This window comes from Idiotropiscis lumnitzeri, chromosome 5 (assembly GCF_059441095.1).
Source record: "Idiotropiscis lumnitzeri isolate Australia: NSW breed Sydney's pygmy pipehorse chromosome 5, RoL_Ilum_1.0, whole genome shotgun sequence".
NCBI lineage: Eukaryota > Metazoa > Chordata > Actinopteri > Syngnathiformes > Syngnathidae > Idiotropiscis > Idiotropiscis lumnitzeri.
The window spans coordinates 20,431,716-20,446,415 of record NC_142395.1 but is presented as its reverse complement, the minus strand read 5'-3'; the positions used below and the strand labels follow the sequence as shown (position 1 = coordinate 20,446,415).

At 38.6% G+C, this 14,700-nt stretch overlaps 1 protein-coding gene across 4 annotated transcripts in view; it reads left to right on the top strand.

Annotated features, from left to right (window-relative positions):
• pcdh9 (protocadherin 9) overlaps positions 1–14,700 on the top strand; it is a 152,789-nt gene that overhangs the window by 35,519 nt on the left and 102,570 nt on the right. For 2 of the 4 annotated variants that reach the window (XM_088295455.1, XM_088295453.1), the window contains exon 3: positions 12,152–12,253. The exons of the other annotated variants lie outside the window; for them this stretch is intronic. In XM_088295455.1, the coding sequence (XP_088151581.1) occupies positions 12,152–12,253 (102 nt within the window). The remainder of the gene's footprint in view (positions 1–12,151; positions 12,254–14,700) is intronic. 4 annotated transcript variants of the gene reach the window in all.

Below are 14,700 nucleotides of genomic sequence, written 5' to 3'. Positions count from 1 at the left end.
CGTTTTTTACCCACAACCTCCACTGCTGACACTTGCCCAACGTCAGCTGACAATTGCAGCAAGCACAAGCGATATAGAAAAATTAATGGATGCGTAGTTAGCAAGATGAACAGAACCATTTATTTAATAATTTGGAATGAATGTGAATTTTTCTTTGAGTCTGACCACTTAACAGCAATGCTTTTGCAAAGGAATGTTTTTTTTTTTTGTTTTGTTTTTTTCTGGTTAGTGGGCTGCATGTCTGTTTTCAGCATAACGCCATCAAGGTTTTATACCGGAGCACGGATATGAATGAATGCTTTTCCAGCACAGCCATTTATCTTCTTCAAGGGTATCCAGACCTCATTTTACAATCGCACACTGTTCTTCGGCAGCTGTGGCTCTGTTGGTAGAGCGGGTCGTTTAGTGACCAATGGGTCATTGGTTTGAATCCTGGCTGCGATTGTCTGTTGTTCAAGTGTCTTTGGGCCTGACTCTACATTCTAATTTGCAATGAGTAGGCAGCTGAAGTGAAAAGGGTGAATGCATGGGAGGCTCTATAAAAAGTACTTTAGGCACAACAATGATGTAAATAAAGCGCAATCCAAGTGCACCCCATTTATCATTTAATTGCCCGAGTATAAATTATTTCTTTCTTTCATTCAATGTGCCTTTACCTAAAAAAAGTAAATAAATCAATCATAACTGGTGCGTGAAAGCAGAAAAACGTTTTAAATACTCAAATATTCTTAACTCATTTAATCCCAGCGATTTTCACTCGAGGAAACCCCTCAATCCCAGCGTTTTTCTGGATTTGGACTGATTTTGCCAGGCCAACAGATTATTCTGTTCTAATGCTATACAAACACAGAGCTATGACTCAAAAAAAAAAAAATAAAAAAGGTAAGACGTATAAATACGTCTTTGGGAGGCGGGAGACTACGTTTTTGAAAAGGTATATGTATGTTGTAGTTAAGTGTTAACTACATCACCAAGATTAATTTTCATTTGAAAGTCAGAGGCAGGAGTTGAAAGTAGACGCAACACTGACAAAAACTCTTGCATCGTTCTGGCAGAAGCAGCAGCACAAGCACTTGCAAGCTTGTATCTGGTGGTATGCATTTGATTGACAGGTGTGTCATAGCCAGTGACACAGTGGGCAGCCCCCCAGCTGCCAGTTCTGTTACTGGGGCTGGTTTGAAGCCGTCTGCATGGATTGTCTGGCCAACATGGAGAACATGGTGAATTAGAGAAGTTGACATGGTAAATCAGTGGACTTGGCTCTCAGTGCACGGCTGTGAGCCATGTATACTTTGTAGCACTGCAGATGCACTGCACTGTGCATCAAGCAATGCGTCACACTCATAAACCATTTATATGCGCCTGTATTGGCACTATTTGCTATAGAAGTATTTATTCTACCATATTTCAATGGCGGAAGCATACATTTAACAAAATACCTTGAAATAAACAGAAGCGACCCCAAAGAAGTGGAATCAAAGCTGATTTGATCTGATTCTGTATTAGCATTACTGTAATTTTTGTCCGTTTGTGACATGCATTGCAGGATGACTAGACACTCAAAATTCACCCTAGGTGTGATTGTGCTGTAAAAGCATGCCAGAAAAACTTTAAGGATGGGGTAAATAAGCAAAAATGGCTTTTATTTTTCCTCAAGGAATTCTGTGGCCAGGTGGCGATTTTCCGATGGTGAAAGTGTTATGTCCTGAATTAAGTGCACCTGTTGACATTGGAATGTTTTCAATTGGTTGATAACTGTGAGGCCTATCAGTGCAGAGGTGCAGGGTTCGATTCTGGCTCCGGCCTTCCTGGGTGGAGTTTGGATGTTCTCCCCGTGCCGGCGTGGGTTTTCCCCGGGTACTCCGGTTTCCTCCCACATTCCAAAAAAATGCATGGTAGGTTGATTGAACACTTGGCCCAGTACAGAAAATGCATGGATTGATGATAAATGTGAAATAAATTTGCCTAAATACTGTCCACAAACACCCAAACATTTTTCTCACCTTTCTTTAATATTTACTGGAAACAAATATGGTATTTTTCCCCATTTTCTGGATGCCTTGTTCAAAAATTCAAATTCTCAGCTTCAAGTTTTTCCTTTTAATTATATTTCATTCTATTTTACCGTATTAATGATATTGATTTGTGAGTCTGCCATAATAATTGGGACTGAATTATAATGCAAACACCACATTATTGTAGCCCGCAGGTTAAAGAGTCTTACCTGCCCTGGACCTCTTTAACTTTTAAATGAGAACCCCTGCAATAGCAGTACTAGAATTTATTGAGGTAACTGGGAGTGAACGTATCATGAATCCTTAAATCTAAATTTGTCTTTTTTTTTTTCTGTCAACACCTTCTCATAGTGTGTATCACACAAACATGAGAAAATGCTTTTCCATCTCATTCCCATTTCTTGGAGTAGTACCTTTTGTACAATTACCATTAACCCAAAACGTAATTGAAACATTTCTCGGCTGAGGTACGACTGAATGAATGCAATGCTGATCTTTCTCTTTTTATGCACTTTACACTGTCCAACTTTGAGAGAAGATAAATCACGACAGTGAGCTTAATTTGTAATTGCTTTCGTCACCACGATAGTGACGAGAAGATGTTTTATGGTGTGCATCTTCGCAAACAGAGCGCAACCCACACTGTCACAAAGATGGCAAGGGAGGAAGAGAGAAAACAGTATTTTATTTAGTTTTTTTATTGTTGATAAAGCCGATCACGCTCAAACCACGAAGACTATAGATATCCATGCTTGGCTGTCTCTCAGTGGTCAGAGTCATTCACTCCCACCCTGACCCTCTTATAGCCTGGAGCTCTAAACACTGTAAAACCGATTCATTAAAATCTGCTGTTAGTGAGAGGACACACACACACACGGATGAGCAAATGGACCACGGCCAATTATGTGATTCCCTGCCAGTTAGAAAGAGATTTAGGCAATAAGCATCTGAGGAGGGAGCTAGCACTCACCAAAGCTTATCTGCACATTATTGTTGTTTGGAGGAACGTGCATGAATGTCTGCGTTGTATTTATATGTAACTCCTAGAGCACAGTGTGAAAGAGTATATTTGGATTGGTCGAAAAGCATTCAGTTTTCAATGAAACAAGACGCAATTGACGCACTGTAAATGATATGTCCCAATTTGTCGTTCTTTTTATTTTGGGAAATTCAAAACCATGGACGACATAATCAGTGAGCGTTTTCCCTAAACTGCTCATTATTATCATTACATTTATTATACAGATATCAATTTAATTACATATAATTATCTTTGATTGGCTATTTAGCTTCAGTGATTACCATTGAGGGTGAGGAGTACAGCTTCTTGCCTAAATTCAGCTGGGATAGGCTCCAGCACACTGTGACTGTTTGTGCGAGTTCAGGCAGCCTAGACGATAAATGACTGGGAGCAATCTCTCAATTCTAGAAACTGAATCAGGCATGTGGTGTCTATTCTTTACTTGAGGCCTTCCCGTTGTGTAAAACACTTCACTTTTTCCAAATTGTATGACATAGTCTTCTTCCAAAATTGAATAAATGTATTTATTTTTTCTTCTCATCATAAGAAATCACTTTGAAACATGTCAAGGAGGATCAATGCGAATAGGATGCTTCTGAGCTCATTGTTGAGCTTGATGACAAAGACTCAACTCAACTTTATTTATAGAGCACCGACCACCATTGCTGCACACAAAGTGCGGTGCATGGAGTAAAAATGAATCAGACAATAACAAAGACGATGAATAATGAATTAATAACATAAAAACAGTAAGCAGCACACAACACAAAAACAATGCGGAGTCTCATGCTGAGTGAATAACAATGAAATAATTTGCAGGACAAACACAGTGCCACAATAATATTAAAGGTTTGAGTGAGTTGATTTTTGTGGGAAAAAAAATAATAGTTCAGCAGTTCTGAACTGTCCTTGAATGAATTGATTTTTTTTTTTTTTTTATGCAATGGGGCCCTTTTGCTCTGGTAAAAATTACACTGTGTGTCATGGTCTTTGTTGTTGGGTAAAGATAGTGGATCTTTTATACATACATTGAAAAATGTATGAAGAAAAATCTAACCTATTCGGCGCACATATTTTAACTATATTTAAAATAGCATTTTTGTCATACTTCTGATGAGGAAGTGTGTGTGGTCCTAAGTGGTTCCCTCGAGCAATGTTGAAAAGTTGTGACCACTTGCCCATCCCTGGTCTACACTTCTGCTGTCCTCTAGAATTATAATTGCTTTATTACGGTATAACGGGAGATGTGTGTGTGCGAGTATTGCACAGGTGTATATGCCGCATACTTCAACCATCTAAGACTATTCCACTCTAAAGGGTCTCGAGAAATGTAAACATAAAAAGAGAATTGCTCCCAAAGAGATATTTTAAACAACAGAACAGAAATAAAGGAAAGACACATTTTCACTGGGTGTTTCTGTCGTTCTTTGTAAGAACTGCTTCCAAGTGAAAGATATCAACTTTAGTATGCCCTGAGAGAAAGTCAGAATTGATATTTTAGGTACCACTTATGGGTATGTTCAGTTTTATTCAGCAGTTTTTCTAAATTTGCTCGTATAACAAGGAAAAATCAATAAATCAGTAAATGCAGACGCCTGGCAGAGAACATTTTGGAAAGGAGTACAGTGGCTAGATTTGTTTTTTTTTACTTGTTTGATGCACCTCCAGAATATCCATTTCATATGAAATCCACATTTTGCCAACACAAATATAGGAAAATAATTCAAGAACATGACCAGTCCAATGCTGATTTATTTATTTATTTTTTTTAGAATTCAGGGTTATCGACAGAGTAACATCTGAGAGACTGAATTATTTCACTGTCTGTGAACGAGACGTGTTAATATTCCCAAATATTTTGAGTAGAATGGCCGTTAAAATATGCTTATCTAGTTTTGCAGATTTTGTGCCCCAGGGTTGAAATTTGTGGATAAAGGCCAGCTCATATTAGGAAAAGGACTTTATGGCACCGAACAGAAGGCGAGCTAGAAACCTGGAGCTTTTAAAATTCATTGCAGCAGCAGCTGAGGGAACAAGTGAAAGGTTGATGGCAAACTCCCATTCAAGATTCTAACTTACAGCTCCCTTTTAAGTCCTTCTGAGCTTCATTAATCCCGAAACGCCTCAAAAACCTGGATCTGCGATTTATTTTTATTTTCCTTGATACCTTACGGCAGTGGCAACCAACCTCTTTGGACAGATGGATAAAAAAAATGTCCCGATCCCATTATGCTCATATCAAACAATAGCACTTATGAAGCCTGCTCTTCACCACCACGTCACGCTTGTCACAGTTTTCCCACCAGCACCCGTTCCGCAAAAGTTATGGAAATGTTTTAATCGGTCTGCGGCGGAAAAAAATGTTAAAATGAAAATAATCAATAGCACACTATAACATTCTGTTTTACATCCAACATTGCTTTTCCTGACCACCAGTTCTTGGTGTTCATCATGTGTGGGTTTGGAAACACATTACGCTTCTCCAGTGGTGGACACTTAAACTACCAGAATCAATAAGCCGTACATATATAATGCATTACAACACGTCATTACATCCAATAATATAGTTATTACCATGGTCACGCGCCGTCATTAGCAACACTACCCAACCTCCCGATTTAGCCATTAAAAGTCAGTTATTCTGACCACATTTGAAGTACAACAGACTCTTTGAAGCAAACATCTTACAGTTTAAGTGATCATTGTGTCCTGGAGTGCCTGCCTTCTTCCTTTGTAACATCAAATCCGTAAAATCCTACAGGTTTAACGTTGGCTGAGTGATTTAGCTATTAATCGCATCCTGGAGACAGTCTATCTGGACCATTGGCCCCACTACACTTGACTTCATCTAATTTAGTGGCATTATAGCTCGGGCAGCGCAGATAACATCTGATGCCTTTATTAACTGCGGATTACCTGCAGTGACCCCACTCTTGACTCATTTCGATCTGCGCTAATATTAATTTTGATCACTTTGTGATTTATCACAGGCTTAGGTTAATTTTGCTTTTTTCGCTGATTTTCACATTGGTGAGGACAAAGCCAATATAAAACCAGCATGTGGATCTTTGTTGAAGGAAAATATTTTGGGTGTTTCTCACAGTTAATGTACGGAGTAAACGTCATCCAAAAAGGAGTTCATTTTTTACCTTTGATGTGTAACTATTTGTCTTTGGAGTAAAAATATTACTTTTAATTATTTACTGCATTTCATTTTCAAACAATTGTGTTATTCTCCCTTTTGAAAAGAGTATTGTAGAACAATTTGTATAACTTGTTTTCGTAACGACAACAACCCCGTAGTTATTATTTTCTGTGTTTTTTTTTTACGTTGAGGGGAAGGTTAGACCGAATTGAATTTATGGCGGGTAATAAAGTAGCATGGTTATCCAATATTCAATGCAAATCACAAACACATTGGGGCTTCATCAGTAACACAGAGTAGATTTCCCTTTGGGATATTGCGACGCGTTCCTATTTTATCAGAGATGATCATTCATTTGCCCTTACTGCATTTCTAGCCCAATTTGTGGGATTTGAATTTCAACATTCCTAAAATTTGAGTGATGTATTTATATATTTATTTTTACGCTACGTTTATGTTGTACTGCAGTGATTCTCAAAGTATGGGACGCGCATCACTTGTGCTACTCAGGGCTCTCTGGTGCTTCGCAAAATAATAATTGAATATTGTCGCAAACCTTCAGCTGAGTTGAGTCTCTCTAACAACCAGTGAGACGAAACAAAAACAATTTCAACTATATACATTTTGGTTTGAGTTGGAGCGGGATAGATAAAGAGCTTTGTGAGATTTGTGACCGAATGCTGAGCAACGTATTTATGAAACGCGCTTATCCCAAACACTATCTCATAACAAAACACAAAACATTTATGGACAAACTGGGTAAGCCCTACATAGTCGGGGAACCAATTGTGTTTTCCTTTTTCGCCAAAGCTTTGTCCTTTCTCTTCGGACCATCTTTTTGCATGCGACAACTTACCCAGATGGGTAACATTATATATTATTATGTTTTTATAATTTAACTTTTATGTTTTTTATTTCCCTTTTGCTGCATTTAATCCTAACTCAATGTTTATGTTGTCAGGCAGGAATTACTTGTTTTTTTTTCCTAGCTATGAAACATTTCAGGTGTTCAGAGAGCATCACTATCCACTTGTTTGAATTTGAATGAGACAAGTAAGCTGCTGTGTCATGCACGTCTGTAAATATTAAAGCCAAAGTGCTTTTGACAAGCTTGGTGACTGGCTGCCCCTGAACATAATTCACATATGGACACATAGAGCAGGGAGTATTGCACATATAAGAATCCCCCAAATAAGTAGAAGGTCCATTTTTGTTGTTGTTTATACACACTCTGGGGATGGTTTACGCCAGGGAAATTCCTTCAGTGATTGTGTAACCAATGTAGAGGTGTTGATGTATTTAATTAAATTGCCTTTCTTGAAAAATGAGTAGCGTTACAATGTTTTGTTTGATAAAGCCAATCTATTCACTTTTTGCAGTGGTTCCACATTAAAAAGATTCAAATTTAAGTCAGTTGCAGACTCCAAATTGTCCTTAGGTTTGGATGGCTGTTTGCCTACGTCCATCTATCAGTGCCTTTCAATTGGCTGGCAAGGAGTCAAGCCTGTGCCCCGCCTCTCGCCCTAAGTCATCTGGAAAAGGATCCAGAACACCTGCGACCCTAATGAGGATAAGCGCTTTAGAAAATGTAAGGATGCATGTTTTTTTGGAACGTGAGAGGAAACGTGTACCTAGGGAAAACCCACACAAACACGAAGAGCGCACGCAAATGCTACACAGATGTTCATCTGACTCTGTAGGCTTCAGCTACCATATTTTGGCGACAGCTGTGGACACAACTCCTTATTTTCCAGTTTTGTCATTTCTACCAACCTTCATATTAATATAAAAATAAAATTGCTAACACAAATTACTACAATAAGTAATGTTGGTCTGAGTGGCTGTTCAATAATGGACGAAAGATGAATGGTAAGGGTTGAAGCACATTAGCTTTAAAACCTGGCTGCTCATACACTATAGCAGCTGTTCATTGCACAGCTGGACTAACTGGCAATGTCTTTCACTTTCACAACTGTTACGATAATGTGCAAACATGGGTACAGAATGAAGCCATTTACCATTCACTTTACATTTGCACTTTGCCCCATCTGGCGGCTGCTGGATTCCATTTTTTGCTCATTTTTTTTTTTTCTTGCACAGCAAGAATTGACACTACATCTGCAAATGAATCAGATAAAGAGGAGAGTTTCACAGTTATATATAAGTCCTGCTGTAAATGTATCTTTTCTCTGGAAGGCTTCTATAGTCGCACAAATCCAATACTATGGACACACATGCTCACTTCTCGATGCGGTAATAGAGGGATATAATTGCAAAGTCAACTAAAATGGGCAGCAGTGTTGCTAAAATTTAATGAGAAACCTCGGCTTGACTTAAAAAAAAAAATAACTTCAAGAGTGTCTATTTTGAGACAAAGCAGTGGCTTTCTGAATTAAGAAACTACAAGAAGACAAAGCAGTAGAACGATTGAGATGTCCACGAGGCACATATTCACCTAAGTTTGGTTGTAAAGCTTTGTGAAACAGGTGCCATTAGTTTCCCTGACTGAATAATTGGAGCTCACGCTTTCCACAGTCGTTCTGTCTGCCTGCCTTGTCGCTTGTATATATTTGAATGCAAAATTGTACAATGAAGTGCTGTGTGTTGCACCAGGAGGGCACAGAGAAACAAAATCCATGGTCTTTAGTTTTTTTTTGGTAAATAGCTAGTTCATACTGAATCATGCATAATCATTTTCAAAACAAGACTGACTATGGGGAATTCTTCACCTAAACACAGACTTTGACAAAAAGAGAACACGGGGTAAAATGTAGCCACCAAAGGAAAGGCCTGTTGCTTCACAGCTTTTTCATTTTAAAATGTGTGAATTTATTCGACGCATTGGTGTCCATCAAGGGCAAATTCATCTCTCACTGCGATGTGTACTTTGTGTTGCACTCCACCCAGCGAGAACTAGTTCACATGTGCAGTATGCAGGCATGAAAGACGAGCTTCAGGGTGAAAGAATTGCGCAGACGGGAGCACTCGATCTTACTTACGTACTTGATCTGGCGTTGGGGGGGTAATGCCTTGCTCAAGGGCAGACACACAATTAACTACATAAATACAATATTCGCATGACAACTAAACAGAGGAAAGAAGACCTTTCATTAGATACAGGTTGATAACTGTTTCTGAATTACAGTGTAATTACACACACACATACATATATATATATATATATATATATATATATATATATATTTTTTTTTTTTTTTTATAGGCAGAGAATGTAGATTTAACAGGCTCAGCTGATTTGAGCCTGATGTCTGGGGGGACTTTCCCCACAAAGGACCACTTACCGGGCTCATTTGTATTACCACTGCTTCAGCCTGTAAGTCATCAGGCTGCAAAGGAGGAGAAAGCCATGCTAGCGCCGGGTGATTATAGCCTTAATATATTAACCCATACTGGGCGATGTCCAGAGACAAGTGAGAGGAGGTTTGATTTTACTGTGCCGTAATTGTCATGTATGAATGTTTCTTCATGTGGAATTTGCTGAATGCCCTATTTGAAAATCTGCAAGGGGTTTATTCTTAATAACTTAAATACCTAAAATGGTCACTAAACAGGATGGCATTTGCCCAAATTGATTTTCACAAGCAGCATATAGTTTAGTAGCTTCTCAGGGAATCAACAAAATAGCAGCTTCCTGGCATCGGGGAGGCTTGGCTATGTTCTGAGGCTGCTTTGCTACATCTGACACAGAGTTTCTGTGCAGCATTAGAAACATGAAACATGCACTTTCGCCTCATGAGTGGGCCAAAATATCTGCCAGTAGTCACAGTTGTTGTTTGGTTACTGAGATTGCCTCAAGATTTTCAACAAAATGTTGTGATGAAAAGGTTTTATCATTTATACCTGGCACAGTTTCATTAGTTTGTTTTGAAAACAATTCAGTTGGGCCACACAAAAAAGAATGCCTAATTGGCATTTGTTACCAGTCATTCTCGGTAGATTATCGTTTTATTTTTTTACGACTTACTTGTTTTTAACATAAGGGTAGCAATCATTTTGCCCACATGCAATTGTTGTTCTTAAAGCATTACAGGGAATATTGCGGGTTACAAGGAATTCGAATTGTGAGTGTTTGGCCTATTTAAATGTAATTGAGTTATCGGCGCTTGAACCCAACATTACCTCGAACAAATTCAAATAATCAAATCATTCATTTTAGCTCTTGAATCTTATGAGCAGTCACAAGTTGCCAAACACTGCTCTTTTCTGTGTAGCACACACACACACACACATGCACAGTTAAAAAAAAAAAAACTTGTTGGGGAAAGATTGTAGTCTTGTGATGTCATGGAAGAGTGCATACTGTGATATCTCCAATGTAATTAAACAGAACTAAAGGTCTGCTGTGACTAGGATGGTTTGGCAGCACTCGGCTAATGGTAAAGCTAATTAAAGTGTGTTTTATCCCCCCTAATGAAACTCATCTCCTCGCCCACAAGTTGAGCAGAATGACTTTAAAAGCCCATGGGGAGTATCAGCAGTATGATACTATTTCTTACCTTTCCATGTTCCCTGTAAAAAAAACCTGAGGATGCGATTAGAAGCTGACTTAATGACTTAGGGTACACTTTTCTATCGTATTCAGTCGGAATTTGTGCTGGGATAGCAATTGTAATGTCAACTTTTGATATGCAAAGATTTCATATCACATTTTTTGCATTTGCGAAATGCTCGAAACGAAATTTTCAGTTTTCCCGACTAAAATGCAGGAGGCAAACTACAAGCTTGGACAGAATATAAGCAAAAATATTAAAGTGAAAAACAACAATTACAAAGACAAAAGAAAGTGTTTCGGTTGACCTTGACTTATCCCTGTGTGTTTTAAATTAAATATCCTCCACTGTTTAACACAACAGTTCCTTCCCGTTAATGCCCGATGTACTGAATTTAGACCATATTCAAAAGTGTTTTTATACTCTTATATCTGTGGATGCATATGAATATCCATATCAGGGTCACATTGACGGGCTACATTAACACATTATTTACTTAATTCTTCATACGAGTAAGCGTTGCATTTGCAGTGCACGATAGAAACACCCCTTGGTGCAAGTGACAGCAGCCAGACAGACACATTGGCATGCTGTCATTTAATATAGCGTAGCATCAATAAACAAACCCGAGCCTTTTTCTTTTTTTTTTTGCAAAACAATAAAGCCGCTTGCTGACAATGCATTGGCTGCCAAACTTTACATATTGGAGATAACTGAAAATGCGTGCACGTATTCTAAGGTCTTTTGGTGGAGGCATAAAATTGGGTTTGTAAATAAGTTCAACAAAAAAAAATATTGCCTCTGTTGATGCTGAAGCCAAGTTTACTACTTGGATAACTGCTGCAATTCCGTCTTTTTGCTTCAGCTCGACGTTGATGTTGTTCATCTGGAAGCGAGCTAAGGACAGTGATTTATGCCTGAGGTTTCATACAGAGTAGCCTCATTGCACACAGCCATTTTGAGAATCAGCAGATAATTACAGTATACATCATAGACCTCATGGGGCCCCACAAGATTCAGTCCATTCCACTGATTTACAGTATAATCTAGGGCGCAGGGTCCAAGATATGCGACAAAAAGGGATGCGAAAATTGTATGTGACAGTATTTGCTCGGAATTTAGCAGAATTTCCTTTAGAAATCTCAATAAACAAAGGTGAATTTGTATTTTTGATTGTTCTGCCGTGACAAGTTGTCGATGACTATCCTTCTAATGATTTTCTCTTGATTCAGTACAGGTTGTATGAGATTTCTGCTCCTTTGAGAACTGTCTAATAGTTTTAAACTAAATGATGACTTTGATGGTTTTAAGTATGTTGTTAGCTTCCTTCATATCATGCCGCAGTGGAATGTACAAGTTGGATGAATGTATCTGCACAAATGACTTTTTTTTCCAAATATGGTCTCCTGTTATTTTGACTTATCATTTTCTAACTTTTATTTTCTAATCTTTATTAAAGGGAACATTAACGCGCGCCCGAACTGAACTGAATCCCGAATATCTGGACCTACGTCCCCGAGCTGAGCTCAACCCTGAATATTGGACCCCTTGCACGCCCTTAGTGAGTACAAATTGTCCCATTTGTCATTAATCACCATACATCAAAGCATCTCATTAAATGTTATATATTCAAATCAAATAGAAAAGGAATATTGCTTGTTAAGTCGAACTGACTCATTCCGAATCAGTAAAATGCTCTCATTCAAATCATTCAAGCCCGCTTCGTCTTGTTCCCAAGTTATACATTTCCTACTTCATTCCCATAAGAAGTATTCCTCACTCATTAGAAATTGTCTTACATTGCAGTCGCAACATCATTAGATTCATCGCCTAACGTGATGAAAATATGTCTGACATTTTTACTTGAGTAATAAGTATTAGTCTCATTAACGCCATACTTGGAAAACAGCGTGATAGTCATCTGGGGGTTTGAGAAGATTCCTTGTGCTGTTGCGCATACACACTGGATAACCTTGATGTTTGTTTCTCTTCCTTTCTCGATATCAACACAATTAATTCACATTAAAGGCAAGGTTTTTCTTGCGAGAATGGCATTTGACCATATTCTCATTCCATCCTGAACCGTATCATCACATTCATTTGCCTTTGTGCCAAAGTGAGTCGATTGAAAACTGAACTTTTACTGTATTTTCTTGATCTAAATCGATGTGGACCTGACCGGTGATTACCCACTGTGATTATTAGCGCACGAAAGTACCATAATATACGATAAACACAACACCCACAGATACTATGTGTACATGTACAGAAGACCCGCAAGGATAATACAGAAGCACAGACAGACAGCAACATAATGATGTCTACAGGGTCCATATTATCCAGTATTCTGTCTACATTTGATGCAAAAACACCTTGTTCCAACAATAGCTGAATATTATTGCAGTTTTTTTTTTTTGGGGGGGGGGATTGCTAAATCACTACCAGCATTTGTGAAACTAAATAATTCAGAGGGAATTATTTAATGCTTTATTTATTACTTCAAAGGAAAACCCAAATTCTTGTCGAGGTCGGTGTTCAAGGTTTCAGTGTTAAAAAATAAAATTTAATTAAAAAATCATAACCTATAATCAAGTTTAGTGGGGGTACATACTAGGGTTGTTGTGAGTGGGCATGGAAGTGTGAATCAGAATTTTCAGTCTCAAATCAGAACGAATCTAAGTATATTATTGCAGTTGGTGAGCTCACTGTGTGTGATGCATGTGTGATGTACTTATGGAGGCACACGGCTTGTAAGGACGGCGACGGCTAGGAATAGTTAGCCAGCTGATGAGCATGAAATGAGACTGTTCTGTGCAGTGCAGAATTAAAAAAACTTCTCAGCAGTGGATCAAGACCTCAGTTGTTACTTTGCCGCTGGCCTCTCGCGCCATCACGGTAAACAAAGGGAGTTAGTTGCACCAGAGGTCAACAACTTGGGCCCTGGTATGTATTTATTTCAGAATAGTACATGCAGTAATGAGTTGATCCACACCAGAAGCCATTGGTTTCTGTAAAAAAAAAAATTGTGAATCGTGATTTACAGGGTTTTTCCGAGCACTGAGTATGACAAAACGTCCAATTGTTTTACCGCAATGGAAAAAAATATATATATTGCACGCAAACAGTTATTTAATCGCACAAATTAAGCATTATTTTTCCACATACTTTTTTTTCTCATTAGTTGTCCAAACATTAAACATTCATCACCTGTGCTCTTGCGGGTTCAATATCAGCATGTGGGGATGGCTCACAAGACAGCGGTACACATCCACAGTCAACATAGAGAATGGAAGTCTCACATTCCCAAGTTCCCAATAGGCTGGATACAAGCCCTCAGGTACTGTCTTGTGCTGCGCTGATTAGACCATAGTGGCTCCAGTCAGCACAAGAGGTCAAACGACTGCACGTCTATAGAACTCAGCAGCAATATACCCACTCGGCTATGATATTTTCGCCGTCTGTGGTTGTGAGCAGGCGATGCTTTTTTCATTTGAGACTTTGTAATTTCTTAATCAGGTACATGGCAGCGCATGGCTATTCATCACCAAAAATTCAGGAAGCCATATTTTCAGAACGCTGAAGGCCAGACTTCTCCTTTCTCTCAATATTATTTTCATTCAATAGAAGTAGCTCCTTTCCTGTGAAGCACCAATCTTTTTCGCAACGGACTGGTGATATGATCCAGTACTTTCCACATTAAATGTATGTCCCAAAAACTTTGTAAATTACACTTGTTCCTCGTGTGTTTTATAATTTATTAAAAAAAAAAAAACTGTCATTTTCTTTCTTTCTTCTTATTATTTTCTTTCTCTTCCTCAATGGACAGAGGATCTCCAAAGACACCTGTACACACACACACACACACACACACACACTCTCTCGCTGCTCTCTTCCTGCCCAAAAGGAAATGATGACTCTCATTATCACCTCCTCGCAAGACGGTCACAGTGCCGCTACACAGTTGTGCTATTAAGTTACCCGACATCTTTATTGTATTGGTGTTCGATA